Raw genomic sequence first — 20,270 nt, forward strand, 5'->3', positions numbered from 1 at the left:
CACGCACGGGCAAGTCTTGAATCTAGGACTGCTCCAATGAAGTCTATTCTTTGGGTCGTCTCCAAAGTCGACTTTGACATTGAGCAGCAGGCCCAGCTGTCTGAACAAGGTCATGGTGAACTGAACATGAGATTGCACCTGGTCCTTGGAGCGACCCCAAATGAGCCAGTCATTGAGGTACGGAAACACTGGGATCCGACGTCAACTGAGAGAGGCAGATATGACGGCCGTACACTTTGTAAAGATCCTTGGTGCCGTGGATAGGCTGAAGGGAAGGATGGTAAATTGGAAGTGCTGTTGGCTGACCACAAAGCAAAGGAAATGCCTGTGCGGCGGGTAAATTGCTACGTGGAAGTACGCGTCCTTCATGTCAAGGGCAGCATACCAGTCTCCAGTGAAGGAATAATGGTCCCCAGGGAAACCATGTGGAACTTCAACCTTACCATGAATTTGTTGAGTCCACACACATCCAGGATAGGCCGTAGCCCACCCTTTGCCTTCGGAACTAGAAAATAATGTAAGTAAAACCCCCTGCCCCTCAGTTCCTTTGGAACTTCCTCTATAGCTCTGATAGCTAGGAGCATTTTCACCTCTTGTAGAAGGAGTTGCTTATGAGAGGGGTGGTATCCACTTTCCACCACACATAGGACCCAGCGGCCTGACGCTATACAGGACCATGCATGGAGGAAATAGGAGAGGCAGTTGTTGAAAGGCGGGGAAGGATCTTGTCTATGCCAGTGTCTGGACGCAGTGCTGACCCTTCAGGTGCCGCAGGCGCACTTCGAACCGACAAGGTTGGTGCCAGGTCTCAACGCAGAGCTGAGGACATCAGGCTAAGTGCCGCTTCCAAAAGGGGCTGCTTCAAGCGAAAGCCCCGCTCTTTTTTAGTCCGAGGCTTGAATGCCTTATAAATGCAGCACTTACCGGATTGATGGGATTCCCTCAAGCACTTCAAACAGGAGTTGTGGGGGTCTCCCATAGGCATCGGTTTAAGGCAGGCGAGCAGGGTTTGAAACCTGGAGACATAGCCATCAGCCCGGGTACCGGGAGGGAGGAGCCCCTTACCCCCAACTACTAAAGAACCAACAACAACTACATTTAAAACTATTTACAACTATAAACGAGTGCTACACTAGAAGCTAGAGAAGCAGAGTTCAGCTAAGCCGTGCTCCAGAGTTCCAACCACCATCACGGGCGGTAAGAAGGAACTGAGGAGGCGCTGAGTCACCTGGGATATATATCCGGTGCCATAAGGGCGCCACTTCAGGGGTGCCGCAGCCAACCAGCCAAATGTTGCTAAGGTAAAAATCTTCTGACACCTAATTGGAATCGATATGAGTAAGCACTCGAAGAAAATTAGCCACCCTTATGATAAAGTCCCATAGAATTTAATAGGAGTTACTATGTAGCAGTTAGACCTGATTGGGCCCTGTAAACACTGCAGAGCAGGGCCTCATTATATTGTGCTAGGCAGACAAAATCCCTGCCCCAAAAATCGTACAACTGTAAGACAAATGATATACTAGGGATGGGAGAGAGGAAACACCAGAGCAAATGCTATATATTTTATATTTTCCCCCCTTTTTCCCTCTACCCCAAGCCTAGCCATGATTCACTGAGATTTCTTGTAGGTTCCACAGCAGAAAGGCAGTGATCAGCACAAAGACAATGTCCCACGTATAAGGCATTTGTTGGAGAAGTGGACAGTTGAGACTGGTACTGCAAGCAGAGCAGAGCTGGCAGGTGGATGTATTAAGAAACAGGAATGAGTAAGCAGAGAAGGGTAGCTCTATAAAGGGCCCTGAAAGTGGAGGAAACCAAAAGGAGCGTCTAGAATTTTCTCTGAAAACCGATTAAAAAGAGAGAGAGAGACTAAGCCATGGACAGGAAGATTTAAAAAACCAAACATACAATCTTCCAGGATTCCATAGTAGGGACATAATCCTCTATTAACCCCCATCAGATGTTTAAAACGTCGATAAAAACGCTGTACATTTTCAATTAAATTTTATAACACTTTTACTCTCAGGCAAGTATTTATGTTGTCCATGTTCTAGATGTTCATTTCACATAACCTGCAACAATGTACTGAATAATCCCAGGGCCTTTTCAAAGATATGGCTTCTTATACCAAATCCTGTTCCTCCTTTTCTAGTCCAGTCTGTTGTCAATAAGCTTTCTGTATATCAGTTGAATATTCCCCCCCATTCCCCCCACAAAAAAAAACCCACTACCAAGGACACATGCAAACACAGTAGAAACCCAGAAAATAATTTATTTCTCTTCAACCATATTTTACAAGCCATATAGCCACCTAGCTTCTGCAAAGAAGTCTTGACCTCAGCTTAGTAATTCCAATTACTCAATGCTATTGTTACAAATTGGTGGAAGTGATTTTGCATTGGGAGGGGGAGGGGGGAAGAGCGGAGAGAGGAAATCGGCCAGAATGGAAAGGAGAAAGCATAAAACTGACATGTGAGCAGTAACCAGCATCAGTGCACACTGGAAATAACAGTTTCTCGAGCCAAGTTTGCATCATGCCCTAGTGGGAGCATTGCCATGTGCCTCAAATTAATCTCATCTCACACTCTGAGAAGCACTAAGGTAAACAAATTAACCAGTATCATATCAGCATTTAAAAACATATACACAGCAACACAACATTTCTAATAGATTTCTTCAGTTCAAACATGTGAGGGATGAGATACTCCCCTTGCAGCTTTTTCTTTTTCCATTTCAAACAATGGGCAGTATTTCTACTATAAGCCTCACAGCATATATTCACTGTTTTTTCTCAGTAGCCCCTGGAAATAAGTCTCTACTGATCACATTAACAAACAGAATTTGATTTAGCAAAAAAGACATTTGAGATTAAAAAAGGTCTCCATCAGGTCACCTCGTCCATAACCCTTGCATTGGCAAGGTTATTCAACAGAATATTCTCTAGGGCTTTTCAGAGTTTAGTTTTAGATAATTCAAGCCATGGAACTATCACCATTTCCCCTGGGAGACTTAGGCCTCACATTTAGAAAGTGGTTTCTAGCCTCAGGTTTTCCTTTGCTTATCCAATTATACCTAACTGAAATCACCCTGAACAATTCCTAAACTTCCTTTCAATGAACCTAAGTTCCTTAGTCATCTTTTAGCCAAGTTGTCATAAACAGATAGCTAAGGGTTAATGTCTCTTTCACCTGAAGCACCTGACCAGAGGACCAATCAGGAAACCGGATTTTTTCAACTTTGGGTGGAGGGAATTGAGTGTCTGAGTCTTTTGTCTGCCTGCCTGTTTTCTCTGAGCTTTGGAGAAGCAGTTTCTACTTTCTAGTCTTCTGTTTCTAAGTGTAAGGACAAAGAGATCAGATAGTAAGTTATATGGTTTCTTTTCTTTGGTATTTGCATGAATATAAGTGCTGGAGTGCTTTGATTTGTATTCTTTTTGAATAAGGCTGTTTATTCAATATTCTTTTAAGCAATTGACCCTGTATTGTATCATCTAAATACAGAGAGAACATTTGTATGTATTTTTCTTTCTTTTTATATAAAGCTTTCTTTTAAGACCTGTTGAAGTTTTTCTTTACTTCAGGGAAATTGAGTCTGTACTCACCAGGGAATTGGTGGGAGGAAGAAATCAAGGGGAGATCTGTGTGTTGGTTGCTAGCCTGATTTTGCATTCCCTCTGGGGGAATAGGAAAGTACTATTTGTTTCCAGGATAGGAAACAGAGAGGGGGAGTCCCTCTGTGTAGTTTCACAGAGCTTGTGTCTGTGTATCTCTTCAGGAGCACCTGGAGGGGGGAAGGGAAAAAGGATTATTTCCCTTTGTTGTGAGACTCAAGGGATTTGGGTCTTGGGGTCCCAGGGAAGGTTTTTCAGGGGGACCAGAGTGCCCCAAAACACTCTAATTTTTTGGGTGGTGGCAGCAGGTACCAGGTCCAAGCTGGTAACTAAGCTTGGAGGTTTTCATGCTAACCCCCATATTTTGGACGCTAAGGTCCAAATCTGGGACTAAGGTTATGATATGGTGTAGCAGCGGGTGGGATCTAGACAGAATCCAGAAGCCAGTAGGAATATTATATTTTTCTTTTCTCTGCTAAGGGCTTTTTAGCAGAGAGAAACAGTTTGGTTTTAAAAGGGAACCAGAGAGAATTTTTTTTTCTGCTCTCTCTGGCAGTTTGTGGCTTGCATGTTAAGCAAGAAGCCATTACCAGACTGTTAAGGGTCTTTTGTCATGCAATAGCCCTCCCATTAGGAGGCAAGTTCCAGCACTATATAAATGCAAATAAAGTGGTTTTTCAGGTTTACTTAACATTGAAGATTAGCTAAAGGCACTGTTGCTAGGCAGACTTCAGGAGGCAACAGAACCTGCAGTTCAGAAGATAAACACCGGAGGGCACCCCAACACAAGAAAACAGGAACCATGACTTCTAAGGCAAAAATTGAGGCCGAAGAACAAATCAAAGAAGCTGAACACAGGCGACAACTGGAAATAAAACAAAAAGAGATGGAGATGAAAGAAAGAGAAGAACAGATCAGAGAGGCAGCCTACCAAAGAGAACAGGCAGCCTTCCAAAGAGAACAGGCAGCCCAAGAGGCAGCACACAAAAGAAAACTAGAAGAAGAAGAGGTGGCCTACCGAAGGAAACAAGCAAAAGAAGAGTTGGCCCACCACCGAGAAATGGAAAAACACCAAAAAGAAATGGAAAAACACCAAAAAGAGAATGAAGAGAAGGAAAAACAGAGAAAACATGAACTGGAGTTGGCAAAAGCTGGGCTGCATGTGCCAGCCAACCCTAACAACCCGGCGCCCATTATTGCTCCACAGCACAGGAAATTTCCCACCTACAAGGCAGGTGATGACACCGAGGCCTTCTTGGAAAATTTTGAAAGAGCCTGTCTTGGGTACAGCATTCCCGAAGACCAGTACATGGTAGAATTGAGGTCACAGCTCAGTGGACCTTTAGCAGAGGTGGCAGCTGAAATGCCTAAGCAGCAAATGAATGACTATAAACTTTTTCAAACCAAGGCCAGATACAGAATGGGGATAACCCCAGATCATGCCCGTCGGCGTTTCAGAACCCAAAAGTGGAAACCAGAGGTGTCATTTCCCAAACACGCCTACTACATTTCAAAAAACTATGAGGCCTGGATAACAGGAAACAACATTCAAACCTTGGAAGAACTGCACCTCCTCATACAAATGGAGCAGTTCTTGGATGGTGTTCCTGAAGACATCACACGGTACATACAAGATGGAAATCCCAAAGATATCGCTGAGGTGGGGGAAATTGGAGCCAAATGGATGGAACTGGCAGAAAGCAAGAAAGCTACTGTCAAGGGGAACGATTACCCCAGGGGGCACCCAGACCATAAACCCTACAACCGAGGACAGCCAAAGACCCCACATACCACCCAAGTAAAGCCACACATACCCTACCCTTCAACCTCACCAGTCTCCAGTAACTCACCTCGGCCCACTGACCCATCAGATGGAAGATGCTTTAAGTGTAATGAACTGGGACATATCAAGGCCAACTGTCCAAAGAACACCATGCGAGTGCAATTCATTACACCACCATCACACCAAAGATCCCCAGGCCCGGATGCCTCTCAAATACCCTTGGAGCGAAGGGAAAATTTGAGAGTGGGCGGAAAGAAGGTTACTGCGTGGAGAGACACGGGGGCACAAGTGTCAGCTATCCACCAATCCTTCGTTGACCCCAAATTCATCAACCCAAAGGCCAAAGATACAATGTACCCCTTCATGTCACAAGCTGTAGACTTGCCTACAGCTCAACTGCCTGTCCAGTACAAAGGCTGGTCAGGAATGTGGACTTTTGCAGTCTATGACAATTATCCTATCCCCATGCTACTGGGGGAAGACTTGGCCAACCAGGTGAGGCGGGCCAAGAGAGTGGGAATGGTTACACGTAGCCAAACCAGGCAAGCTTCCAGACCCATTCCTGTTCCTGAGCCGTCCACAGACGCCCCGTCTGTGTTACCAGAGACCCAGACAGAGGTAGTGGACCCGGATTCCATGCCTACCACTGAAACAGCCACAGCATCTCCAGTCCCAGGCCCGGAACTGGAACAGCAACCAGCACCAGCAAGTGCAACCACATCTTCAAACTCAACGCCAGAGGGCGCCAGCGAGCCAGAACTGGCAGAAGCAAAAGACAGCCATACCCAAAAGGCTCAGCCAGAGCCTGAAATACCCTCAGGTGCACCAGCGGAGAGCGGTTCACCAGCAACGGAAACAACCCCATCACCTACATCGCTTCCAGAGGGACCAAGCCCAAGTCCACAGTCTGAGGAAGAACTGGTGACCCCAGCCTCAAGGGAACAGTTCCAGACTGAGCAGGAAGCAGATGACAGCCTTCAGAAAGCTTGGGCGGCGGCACGGAGCACCCCACCGCCTCTCAGCTCTTCTAATCGATCCCGGTTTGTTATAGACCAAGGACTTTTATACAAGGAAATTCTTTCTGGTGGACACCGGGAAGAATGGCAGCCGCAAAAACAGTTGGTGGTTCCAACTAAGTACCGGGAGAAGCTCTTAAGCTTAGCCCATGATCATCCCAGTGGCCATGCTGGGGTGAACAGAACCAAGGACCGGTTGGGGAAGTCCTTCCACTGGGAGGGGATGGGCAAGGACGTTGCCAAGTATGTCCGGTCTTGTGAGGTATGCCAAACAGTGGGAAAGCCTCAAGACCAAGTCAAGGCCCCTCTCCAGCCACTCCCCATAATTGAGGTCCCATTTCAGCGAGTAGCTGTGGATATGCTGGGCCCTTTCCCAAAAAAGACGCCCAGAGGAAAGCAGTACGTACTGACTTTAGTGGACTTTGCTACCCGATGGCCAGAAGCAGTAGCTCTAGGCAACACCAGGGCTAACACTGTCTGCCTGGCCTTAACAGACATCTTTGCCAGGGTAGGTTGGCCCTGCGACATCCTTACAGATTCAGGGTCTAATTTCCTGGCAGGGACCATGGAAAAACTGTAGGAAACTCATGGGGTGAATCACTTGGTTGCCACCCCATACCACCATCAAACCAATGGCCTGGTGGAAAGGTTCAATGGAACTTTGGGGGCCATGATACGAAAATTCATCAACGAATTCTCCAATAATTGGGACCTAGTGTTGCAGCAGTTGCTGTTTGCCTACAGGGCTGTACCACATCCCAGTTTAGGGTTTTCACCATTTGAACTTGTGTATGGTCACAAGGTTAAGGGGCCATTACAGTTGGTGAAGCAGCAATGGGAGGGGTTTACGCCTTCTCCAGGAACTAACATTCTGGACTTTGTAAGCAACCTACAAAGCACCCTCCGACACTCTTTAGCCCTTGCTAGAGAGAACCTAAAGGATGCTCAAGAAGAGCAAAAGGCCTGGTATGACAGATATGCCAGAGAACGTTCCTTCAAGGTAGGAGACCAGGTTATGGTCTTGAAGGCGCGACAGGCCCATAAGATGGAAGCATCATGGGAAGGGCCCTTCACGGTCCAAGAGCGCCTGGGAGCTGTAAACTACCTCATAGCATTTCCCAATTCCTCACTAAAGCCTAAAGTGTACCATGTTAATTCTCTCAAGCCTTTCTATTCCAGAGACTTACAGGTTTGTCAGTTTACAGTCCAGGGAGATGATGCTGAGTGGCCTGACGGTGTCTACTACGACAGGAAAAAAGACGGTGGCGTGGAAGAGGTGAACCTCTCAACCACCCTGGAACGTCTGCAGCGGCAACAAATCAAGGAGCTGTGCACTAGCTTCGCCCCATTGTTCTCAGCCACCCCAGGACGGACTGAACGGGCATACCACTCCATTGATACAGGTAATGCTCACCCAATCAGAACCCCATCCTACCGAGTGTCTCCTCATGCCCAAGCTGCTATAGAACGGGAGATCCAGAACATGCTACAGATGGGTATAATCCGCCCATCTACCAGTGCATGGGCATCTCCAGTGGTTCTGGTACCCAAACCAGATGGGGAAATACGCTTTTGCGTGGACTACCGTAAGCTAAATGCGGTAACTCGTCCGGACAACTATCCAATGCCACGCACCGATGAGCTATTGGAAAAGTTGGGACGTGCCCAGTTCATCTCTACAATAGACTTAACCAAGGGGTACTGGCAAGTACCGCTAGATGAACCTGCCAAGGAGAGGTCAGCATTCGTCACCCATGCGGGGGTGTATGAATTCAATGTCCTTCCTTTCGGCCTTCGAAATGCACCCGCCACCTTCCAGAGGCTGGTAGATGGTCTACTAGCTGGACTGGGAGAATTTGCAGTTGCCTACCTCGATGATGTGGCCATTTTTTCAGACTCCTGGCCCGAACACCTACTACACCTGGAAAAGGTCTTTGAGCGCATCAGGCAGGCCGGACTAACTGTTAAGGCCAAAAAGTGTCAAATAGGCCAAAACAGAGTGACTTACCTGGGGCACCAGGTGGGTCGAGGAACCATAAACCCCCTACAGGCCAAGGTGGATGCTATCCAAAAGTGGCCTGTCCCACGGTCCAAGAAGCAGGTCCAATACTTCTTAGGCTTGGCCGGATACTACAGGCGATTTGTACCACACTACAGCCAAATCGCTGCCCCATTGACCGACCTGACCAAAAAGACCCAGCCAAATGCTGTTAGGTGGACAGATGAGTGTCAAAAGGCCTTTACCCAGCTTAAGGCGATGCTCATGTCTGACCCTGTGCTCAGGGCCCCGGACTTTGACAAGCCATTCCTAGTAACCACAGATGCATCTGAGCGTGGTATAGGAGCAGTGCTCATGCAGGAAGCAACAGATCACAACTTCCATCCTGTCGTGTTTCTCAGTAAGAAACTGTCTGAGAGGGAAAGTCACTGGTCAGTCAGTGAAAAGGAATGCTATGCCATTGTGTACGCCCTGGAAAAGCTACGCCCATATGTTTGGGGACGGCGGTTCCAACTACAAACTGACCATGCTGCACTAAAGTGGCTTCATACTGCCAAGGGGAACAACAAGAAACTTCTTCGTTGGAGTTTAGCTCTCCAAGATTTTGATTTTGAAATTCAGCACATCACAGGAGCTTCTAACAAAGTAGCTGATGCACTCTCCCGTGAGAGTTTCCCAGAATTCAGTAGTTAAAAAGTGTTCTTAAAATGTAGAAGTCTGTTAGTTATATACTTAGGAGTATATGTAAAGGTGTATGTGTTGTATTAATCTGTTTATTTTCAAGTTCTAGAAGGAAATCGCCGCCAGTGAGCTTCCCCACTGTCTGCAATTTGGGGGGCGTGTCATAAACAGATAGCTACGGGTTAATGTCTCTTTCACCTGAAGCACCTGACCAGAGGACCAATCAGGAAACCGGATTTTTTCAACTTTGGGTGGAGGGAATTGAGTGTCTGAGTCTTTTGTCTGCCTGCCTGTTTTCTCTGAGCTTTGGAGAAGCAGTTTCTACTTTCTAGTCTTCTGTTTCTAAGTGTAAGGACAAAGAGATCAGATAGTAAGTTCTATGGTTTCTTTTCTTTGGTATTTGCATGAATATAAGTGCTGGAGTGCTTTGATTTGTATTCTTTTTGAATAAGGCTGTTTATTCAATATTCTTTTAAGCAATTGACCCTGTATTGTATCATCTAAATACAGAGAGAACATTTGTATGTATTTTTCTTTCTTTTTATATAAAGCTTTCTTTTAAGACCTGTTGAAGTTTTTCTTTACTTCAGGGAAATTGAGTCTGTACTCACCAGGGAATTGGTGGGAGGAAGAAATCAAGGGAAGATCTGTGTGTTGGATTGCTAGCCTGATTTTGCATTCCCTCTGGGGGAATAGGAAAGTACTATTTGTTTCCAGGATTGGAAACAGAGAGGGGGAGTCCCTCTGTGTAGTTTCACAGAGCTTGTGTCTGTGTATCTCTTCAGGAGCACCTGGAGGGGGGAAGGGAAAAAGGATTATTTCCCTTTGTTGTGAGACTCAAGGGATTTGGGTCTTGGGGTCCCAGGGAAGGTTTTTCAGGGGGACCAGAGTGCCCCAAAACACTCTAATTTTTTGGGTGGTGGCAGCAGGTACCAGGTCCAAGCTGGTAACTAAGCTTGGAGGTTTTCATGCTAACCCCCATATTTTGGACGCTAAGGTCCAAATCTGGGACTAAGGTTATGATACAAGTTACACATAAAGATACTAAGTATCTTTGATTGAGAGTCACTCTCTCGAGGACCTTTTTTAAATTTTGTTAACTAAAGCAAATCTTTCAAAATTCTCACTTGCAAAGCCTACCATAGAAAACCTCTGGGTTTACTGAGGTTGCCCAAAGTTTCCTGGATTTTTTTTGGCATAGATGTAAGCTAGAAAATCAATCATTCTGGTTATTAGGGTTGTCAAGGTTCCTTCCCCACTCTGAACTTTAGGGTACAAATGTGGGGACCTGCATGGACACTTCTGAGCTTAATTACTAGCTTAGATCTGGTAACTCTGCCACCATCCAGAAATTTCAGTGTCTGGAGCACTTTCTGTCCCCCCAAAACTTTCCCCTCCTGGGTTGCCTTGAGGAATTTCACCAATTCCCTGGTGAACACAGATCCAAACCCCTTGGATCCTAAAACAAGGAAAAATGAATCAAGTTCTTCAAAAAAAAAGCTTTTAATTAAAGAAAGAAAAGTAAAAAAAAAAAAAATCATCTCTGTAACATCAGGATGGAAAATACTTTACAGGGTAATCAGATTCCTATAGCCCAGAGGAACCCCCTCTAGCCTTAGGTTCAAAGTTACAGCAAGCAGAGGTAAAATCCTCTCAGCAGAAAAAGGACATTTACAAGTTGAGAAAACAAAAATAAAACTATTCCGCCTTGCCTGGCTGTTACTTATAATTTTTTAAACATGAGAGACTGATTCAGAAAGATTTGGAGAGCCTAGATTGACGTCTGGTCCCTCTTAGTCCCGTGGGCGAACAACACCCAAAACAAAGAGCACAAACAAAGACTTCCCTCCACCAAGATTTGAAAGTATCTTGTCCCCTTATTGGTCCTCTGGTCAGGTGTTAGCCAGGTTCACTGAGCTTCTTAACCCTTTACAGGTAAAAGAGGCATTCACCCTTAACTATCTGTTTATGACAAGGGTTCATTTGCATGCTACACATTCCACTCTGAAGCAAAGCTGTTATAGCCTATACTGCCACTGTGCGTATTTATTAGACTTATAAAATGGCCCTACTACATAGCTCATATCACAGTCTTTTAGACAGGAGCAGGGTTATCCTTCCGCATAGCTTACTTACACCAGTCTTGGGAGTATCTGCTCTCCCTTTTGCAGCCTGTCCTGACTTTGGCATCTCCAGTGAATGCTGTCCCAGGCACCACAGGATCATACATATCCCCCACTGACAGAAGTGTGGGTGCGTATGCATAATTTTTTTTAAAGACACATGACAAATGACTAGAGCAGTGTTTCGTTTTGGCCATCTAGACACGTAGTTTTAAAGGAGAAAAGCTAAGCTTTGGTTAATAGACTCCATCCACGTTTGTTCTACTAAACTTAAACTTCTGACAAAGGAAAGAACTACACAGCATCCAAGTGGGAGTCAGTGAGTCAGTTCCTGGACATTAGCACAGAACACGTGCAGGCTGATCCTGACACCAGTTGCCCAAAGAAACAGAAGAGGAGAGAAACCTAAGTATGCAATCATTTAGGGGCTAACCCTGAAAATTTGTTCATGCAGAGTCCTTACACAAGTAGCCTCAATGAAGTCAATGAGACTACTCAAGGCTCAGTTAAGCAAACACACACGTACTTAAGCCGGGGTGGGCAAAGTTTTTGGGCCAAGGGCCACATCTGGGTGGGGAAATTGTATGCAGGGCCAGGGCAGGGGGTTGGGGTGTGGGAGGGAGTGCGGGGTGTGGTGTGCAGGAAGGGGCTCAGGGCAAGGGATTAGGGCAGAGGACAGATGCAAGGGTGTATGAGGGGGCTCAGGGCATGGGGTTGGGGTGCAGGAGGGGTGCAGCAGGGGGTTCAGGGGGTTGGGGTGCAGGGTGTACAAGGAGGCTCAGGGAAAGGGGTTGGGGTGCAAGAGGGATGCAAGGTGCAGGCAGAGGGCTTAGGGCAGGGAGTTGGGGAGCAGAGTGCAGACAAGGATTGGACTCCGGCCTGGCGCCGCTTAGCTAAAGTGGCTCCAACGTGGCAGCAGCACGCACCGAGGCCAGGGCACGCTCCCTGCATGCCTGCCCTGGCCCCACGCCATGCCGCTCCAGGAAGCGCTGCAGCCCGTGGGGGTCGGGGAGGGCTCCGCATGCACTGCACTTGCAACACTACCAGGTACCTCCCCCGAAGCTCCCATTGGCCACAGTTCCCCGTTTCCAGCCAATAAGAGCTGTGGGCGGCGGTGCCTGGAAGCAAGGGTAACGCACAGAGCCCTCTGCCCCCCAGCCCAGAGGCTGCAGGGAAGTGGTGCTGGCCGCTTCTGAGAGCAGCATGGGGCCCACAGTGCCATGGGGGGCAATCCCGTGGCCCAGATCCAAAGCCCTGAGGGACTGGAGTTTGCCCATCCCTGATTTAAGCACATGAAAAATAAATCTCATTGAATGATACAATTCAATGAGATACATGATACATTGAATGAACAAAATGAGATTACCCATGTGCTTGAAAGTAAGCATATGAGAGTTTGCAGGACTGGGACCCAAGTATATTTGGACTGTCAGATCTAACCACTATTTATAAACCATAGTTTCTTACTGCTCCCTTTTTTTTAAAAAAAAATTATTTTTAAATTAAGCCACATCAGTAGGTACAGTTTCCAAAGCATCTAGGTCAACTGAACATTAGGAAAATATTTCTGTGGACAATGCCATAAGAACAGGCATACCATACAGCCCAGGATCCTGTCTTCCGACAGTGGCCGATGCCAGGTGCTTCAGAGGGAATTAACAGAACAGGTCATCATCAAGTGATTAATCCTGTCGCCCATTCCCAGCTTTAGTGAGTGCTGCAGTGTGAGGAAAGCCAACCCTTTAGGTCGACAGCATTCCTCCAATTACAATGGAGACTAGTGAACAGAGACACACAGAGTTCAGTCTAGAAATTGTATTAAGATTACGTTAAAAAAAGTGAACGGTACAGAGTTTAAGCACAGAAGTTTCTGGTTATCACAGAACAACATACAGATTATCAAGGGTGAAAAGTATGGTTTAAGATCGGGTGGCATAAGGAATACATAATCTGCAATACTTCCAATGGAGATAAAAGGTTGATGGGACAAAGTACAGACATTGAGATATGAGGGTATGAAGTTCATAAAAGTGGCTATGTTCGGGTATGGAGAATAATGAGCGGCTATGATGACGAGGATGGATTGACCCTCATTTCGTGAGATTTAATGTTCAGGGAGTTTATGGTTCTAGATCATATGATCCAACGGAGAAAATCTCTCTGTCCCTTTCTCGTAGTCAAAGAACGATGTCACTCTGGCTCACACCTCCTGGCACTGTTGGTGGCCGATGATGTGCTCAGTGTAGATGTCCCTGGACCATTGGATGGTCTACACTATATAGTGTAGCCATGTCATTACAGCTATTCCACCAGATAAATAAACCTCTCTCTGTGGAAGTGTAGCATGCAAAAATGCTAGCAACTAAAATATTTTTTCTGCCATTACTAAGCATAAGCAAATATTTAAAGAATTAGGTGAGACACTAAAGAAAATATATTACTGCACCTTTTCAACAATTTGTTATTAAGCATATATACACTTTTATTAAAAGCTATGTTGCACTGTATAACTATTTCAAATTCTGTGAACCTTCAGTTCAACACACACATATGCAATTAGATGGTAATAGTTTTATTTCATTTTTACTTGGATTTGCATTTTAAATTTCATAGCACTGTTTCAAAAATGCTATGAAGTTATCTGGGCCAGACACTAATAAAACTGTGTGTGTGTGTGTGTGTGTGTGTGTGTGTGTGTGTGTGTGTGTGTGTGTGTGTGTGTGTACAATGAACAGAGCTTATTCTACAGACTTTCTAAAAGGTTCTGTCTTTCTCTGGGATCTATTATGGCTAAAACTGTTGAGACACTTCCAAATACAGCCCTCCATGGCTGCATAAACACACAGAGAGAAAAAACAGCAACAAACATGTTAAACCAGTGGTTCAAGTGTCTACTCCAAGAAACATTTCTACAAAATTAAACAGCTTCAAAAGGAAGCAGAGATAATCATTCCTGAATAGCCTATGTAGCCTGGTGATCATGGCACCCTCATAGGAGGTGTGTTCAAGTCCCTGCCCCAAAACTCGCAGAGTGGAGATTCACACCTGGGTCTCTCACATACCAGGTAAGTGCCCTAACCACTGGGCTATTGGGTAAAACAGGACAAATACCCCAATCAACCTCAAAATTCCCAACCTGCTCATGCCCGCTGTCTTTTGTGTGGTTAGGAATGCTCTGAGCACACCTACCAGATCAGGCCCTGGAAGTGAGGTGGGCAGGGGAACGCCTAGTTTGAGAAACCCCTGGCAGTTAGTAGTGAGCTAGGGCAATGAGCAGCTTAGTGGCAGGATTTTGGAGGCTTTTGCACGTCCCCCTCTTCATCCCCTCCCCGCAGAAATGTAAGCATCTATACAGTCAGGTAGCACCTGAATCATGGTTTTGCGAATATCAGTGGTGTCTAAATGCTGGATTAGGTGCCTTTCTGCCTCTTTAGATACCTAAGTCTCTCTGTTAATCATTCTACACTGAAGAAGAGCGAAATGGTATTTTCACAGAGGTACTGTTTATTAGAGCATGGCAAAATAAAATGTAGTTTCCATTTGAAGTAGACTGAGGAAATTGAATGGCCTCTTACGGCTTTTTAAAAAGGAAAAAAAGAAAATATGGTCCCATTGCTAAAGGCAGTTCTGCACAAAGTCAGTGGGGTTCTGTAAAGGTACAAGAGATCTGTTTCCATGATCAGGGTACCAAGCTTACATGTGCCTAAATGGACTATCATGAGCAGAATCAGCATCTTGGAATCATTCCAAACTCCTGGGAAAATGAGTTTTATAACAATAAAAGCCTAAGCAATCTAATCTTTACCAAAAAGGTAAAGTTCAGTAGAATAGTGTTTAAATCAGTAACAATTTCCCTTAATTTATGTAAATATTGAGGGTTGTTCAAAATGCATATTGAGACTAAAGGCTACTGCTAGAAATTTCATTAATATAAGATCAACTTGATGCATAATTAAACACTTCCACAGACTACACACTTGGAACATGCTCATATATTTAATAAACTTGTGTAAACAGTTAAAGATATAGACCAGCAGTTAAGTTTGATTTTTGGCTTATCAGACATTGTATTTACGTTTGATGTGATTGTACAAACATATAGGGAAATTACTGTTATGGTTGTTTTTCAAACAAGCATTAAGCCTAAAATGTTAGAGTCAGCCAATCACTGAAAATGAGAGTGACCAATAAAGTAAAGAAGAAGATGATACTGGAAAAGGCATAAAACTTTCTGGGGAAAAAATTGCTGAAAAAGCACTAGAATAAATTAGCAGTTTGCAGATCTAATCAGAAGAGTTTAGCATAAAAAGTCTGTGTTGAGAAGCAATGCAGATTAAATGGCAGAAGAGAGTAAAGAAAAAAAAATTCTTCTCTTTACTCCAGTAGAAAAAGACTACACCCACTCATAGCAGAAATATGCACTACAGAAAACTTGGCTAAATGAAAGGAAACTGGGAGAAAAAGTTTCTCATGTTTCTCTCACATGATTATGATGAGTTGTCAGAGTTCCTGTTTCAGCATATTTGGAATTTGGGGTGGGTTTATTAGAGATAGGCCAAAAGTTTTTAAAAAGGAAAAAAAGAACAATTTAGAAAGAAAGTTTCCTAGCTTTGGAGAAGTCTAAGAAAGCCCACGTCATTCACTCCTGCACTTTTACTGTGTTTCCACTACTCTAAAATGGAGCTATGGTTAAAGACAGCAGCTGCAACAGAAAACCTTGGCAGGAATAATTAATAATTTCCAGCCAGGAAAGAAACGCCAGGATGGATTTAAAGCAACGGGAATCATCATCGGATTTGGTCAAATGCCCCTCCCGCGTGGGTTTGCCACGCACACAGGCACTTACCACGGCAAAAGAGAAGCGTTTTAACCGTAGAAAGCACAAAGTAAGGAGAGCTGCGAAGTGACTCACCTTTGCCATGGCTCCTGAGGATCAGTGGGCAGAAAGCGAGCGTGCAGGGACTGCAAGAGACAGGGCGCGTCCTGGGTTCCCCCTGGGCAGCTCAGCCTAGTGGAAAGACAAGTTATGTGGAACCCGGGGCCAAGAGGGCAGCAGCCCCTTCGGGACCGGCTCCGCACCAAATCCGGAGCAACTCTGCAAGCGAAAAACACGTGACTTGGGGAAGCTGGAGTCTGTGTCGGGTGAAATGAAGCAGGAACCCCGGGCCAACGCCCACCCCCGGGCACCCCCATCGCTCCCGCCTTCCCCGCGCGGAAAGGAGAGCACGTCAAAGGGCTTCAGGGAGACGAGGACAGCCCCTGCCACACAGCCTGCGGCTGCTCTTCAGCCCTCGGTAACCACCGATCCCCCCGTTACTCACCGCGGATGGCCCCGGGTGCAGACACCGGCCTGGAGCGCTGTGGTCGCCTCGAGTTACACGGAGCAATGAAGAACCCCAGCCCCGCTCTGCTCCATCCAACGCCGGCCACGCCCGGTGCTCCTGCCACACCCCGCCCCCGCTGGGCCGAGCTCGGCTTGTGCCGCCCGCAGCCACGCCCTATGCCCTGGAGTCCCCCGGCCCCGGAGAGCCTGCAGCTGGCCGGCTTCTAGCTGCGTCCTCTGCCGGCCCGCTCGGCCTTACTGGGCACCGACAGACAGCGAGGGAGGCCTGGGGGTGGCTTTTCCCCATGTACAACTAGTAGCAGCCGCACAGCATAGGCAAGATAGGCAGCCTGGCCTGAGCACCTGGGAGCATGTTGGGGAGATGGAGCCTGAGGCTTAAAAAAAACCAAGCAAACAACTAAGTACTATCAAGTCTTCATGGGTTTTCCTCCTGAACGCTCGTCTAGGAACGCCAAGCACTGGATGGAGCCAGGGTTTCTCAACCACTGATGACAAGGAGATGGGGGGGTCAAACCTTTAACAGAACAATCTTTCCTCCCCCACCTTGTCTGTTGTTGATAATACATGGGTGGTAACCAATCAAAAATAAGTTTTAAAGAGGCTGATTAAAAGCCCTTTCCCTTCCATTCCATTCACAGGCCTTACTGCCTTGATACTGGGCCAGAAAACACTGGGTTGCCCACACTTATATTTCTGGGGGGGGGGCTATATTTTGGGCCTTCTTTATATGTCACAAGGAAGCTCACTGGTGGTTTTCTTTAAATGACAGCCTCCCCATGCTCCGGGAGTTGCAATTAGGGATGCTTTTCAGCAAATGAACAGGTCTTTAAACAGAGAACAAATGCATTGCTGCAGAAGGCTCTGCCTTCAAAATAAGGGCCTCAATCCCAATCCTGCTCCCACTAAAGTCAGTGGCAAAACTCCCATTAATTTCAGTTGAGGCAGGATAGGCAGCTGAGGCCCTATCATCATTGTGAACAAGACCTAACAATCCTGCACTGATTTTTAAAATGTCCCTTTTATTAGTATGACCTAGCCAGAGATTAACTTTCTTTACTCCATATATTGTCTCACCTGCCTGGGCAATGGAATTGTAAACACTTTGAAGTTACAATGGGTCATTAAGAGGTTGCCTAGTTTCACTATAATTTAAGTACCCCTGAGCTGAGAACACCTTAGCAGCAATATAGAATTCCCTACTATTTTTCTTTCCCCGCTCTCTGTAGCATGGAAAAACACCCAGAGCATTATTTGCATGGGAAGAGCTAAATCCACCTCCCTCATAGATCTCCTCCAGCTAATTTAGTTAATGCCTCCACTGAGATCCAGCAAGATGTTCCATTCAGGTAGATTCCCCCATGCATGTACAGAACCTCAGTCAAGTCAGCGTGGCTCTGTGTTGGCACATTGGTCCATCAGCACAGAACAGCTTGTACAGTTAGAGCCTATGTTTGTAAAATATATTGGGATGACACACATAAATTACGAATGGAGTAAATGTAAGACATTGTTTTGTTTCATAATATTGGTTAAGACCATCCAACTTGAATGACCAATTTATCCAAGAGTTGGAGCAGGACCTCTATGGACATTAGTGCTTTTCTATGCAGCTTTTTCCTGTCTGTGATGTCCTGAACAAGAGAAAGAACCCATTAGTAAGCCAGGTACAGAGGAGAGAACTCAGGGAAGATACTCACACAGACTATATGCTACATTGTGCAGTGTCTTCCCCACCAGGAGTTGAAATCCTGTTTCCTCAGTCACATGGGAGTCTAAATCTGTTTGCTTTGGGCTGCAAGAAGAAGCGGAAATTACACCATAGGGAGAAGTTGGCAGCCTGCCCTTTGCCAAGACAATGTATGAATGTGATCTCTTTAAATGAGGGTGGGTTTGTTTTTTTTTACTGTAGCTACTTAAACCCAATTTAAATGTGTGTATCTATTTATCTGTGTCAACATGGACAGAACAGTAGAATGGGGGTGGGGGGTGAGTCAGTTGTTTTGCCTTCTTCATTTTATCTAGACACTACATTAACAATCAAAGGAAATAGGATAAAGGAATAGAATCAGAGTTTAATGTGTTGCAATATATTTTGAGGAGAGTTTATTATAATGATGTTTTCTTACAAACAGTGTGCGGGAGGGACTCTTTGAAACCTATGGTCCTCCTGATACTGTGAAAAGAGACTGTCAGGTTGACCTCTTCACTTCCAGAGCCCCACTTACTTCCACATAGACCCAAGGATTCTCTTTGCAGGACTGGGGCCTAAAACTACAATGTTTGCTAATTAGGGCATGTATCATGCTGGGTTCTGCAATCTTAATTTTGCATACATGCAGAGTCTCACTGAAGGTAATGGAACTCTACATGGGCACATGTGGATCAGATTCCAGATCAGGGCCTCAAATGGCAGAGTTTTATAGCTTTTGAAATTGTTGTTTCCAAAAACATTTCTCAGAGTTCAAGCTGATTGCTTTTAGACCTAAAGCATTCAGGTCTCACAGTGCAAAAGTAAAAGACAGTTTCTTTCTTTACATAGGCAATGACAGTACTTTGGAATCAGGTTTCCAACTTTATGATGAAGAAAGCAAAAGAATCAACCTGCAGTGGGATCCAAACTTGGAAAGATAATTAAGTTTTAAACCAACCAAGTCAGACTGATGCATGTAAATACCTATGTAACTGCATACACGAAGGCACCAGGCAGAGAGAACCACAGCTGCTGGAGCATAGGAAAGTTAAGCTCAATCAGATTGTACTCATTACTCAGATCCATACAGTAGAATCCCTGTAAAGGGGGAGGATAATTAATTGGACAATCAGCAAGTAGACTCAGTGGTATCCTAAAGTCAGCAATTAGCAAGATGTGTAGAAATCCACTAGTAAAGTCATAATCCCACTTTGCCTTGACATATGCTATATCAGTAGGTTTACACAAGGGTTTTACTGTAAGCTTTGCTGATTGCAAAAAGTGTTCTGTAAAGTTAGGCAAATACGGGAAAATATTCACTCAATTGTAGACAAATTTTTCTAATAAATTTGTGTAATAAATTATTCAGTGAACATTGTCTGACCAGCTCTAATGCAATTACACTTCTTCGGAAAGACAAAAACCCACTACCAAGCCAACCCGGAGCCAATTCTCTTCCAGACCTTCTGACTCCAGGCTCTAGAATTATGATGTAGGCTTTGAATGGTCTGACCCTCAGGTTTTGGTTTACTAGAAAGAAACATTGTTTAAACCAGGTAAGCCTGACACACAGAATTATTGTCACTGGATGATTGACATCTCACTTATGGTCATGTACTTTATATTACCATCTTAATGAGATCTCTTTCAAATCGCATTAGAGAAGCTTGTCTTCTCAGACTACCTGCTTGATTCATGGGTTATACACTTTTTAATTTTATGGAATATTATGGATGATGAAGTTTTGCTCCACTGATTTAATGTCTCTTGTTCTATATTTAATATGAAAAACTATTTCTTGGTACCCACTTTAGAAGTTTGAAAGAAGCATGCAAAGTGATAAGAAGAGAAACTGATTTAACTTCAGACTTGAATGTGTTAAACTACATAAAATAAACAAGAAATTCCTCAAGTTACCTCAGCTGTGGCAACAGCCACTAAAGGGGCTGTGAGGATGGAAAAGATGCCAACAAGTGTGCTGAAGTTAAAAAAAAAAAATCTTTATAAAAAGAAAGGATTAA

The 20,270-nt window shown here is 45.1% G+C and overlaps 1 protein-coding gene across 2 annotated transcripts in view; it reads right to left on the reverse strand.

The window, feature by feature from the left end:
- Positions 1 to 16,653, reverse strand: part of ANXA5 (annexin A5) — a 43,657-nt gene extending 27,004 nt beyond the window's left edge. Inside the window, exons 1-2 of one of the 2 annotated variants that reach the window (XM_050946607.1) lie at positions 16,537 to 16,653; positions 16,128 to 16,223 (exon numbers count right to left, since the gene is read on the reverse strand). In XM_050946607.1, the coding sequence (XP_050802564.1) occupies positions 16,128 to 16,136 (9 nt within the window). In that variant the 5' untranslated portion in view covers positions 16,137 to 16,223; positions 16,537 to 16,653. Of the gene's footprint in view, positions 1 to 16,127; positions 16,311 to 16,536 lie in introns of both variants that reach the window. The other variant, XM_050946608.1, reaches the window with a different exon arrangement.
- Positions 16,654 to 20,270: the final 3,617 nt, after the last annotated feature.

This window comes from Gopherus flavomarginatus, chromosome 3 (genome assembly GCF_025201925.1).
Source record: "Gopherus flavomarginatus isolate rGopFla2 chromosome 3, rGopFla2.mat.asm, whole genome shotgun sequence".
NCBI classification, from domain to species: Eukaryota; Metazoa; Chordata; order Testudines; family Testudinidae; genus Gopherus; species Gopherus flavomarginatus.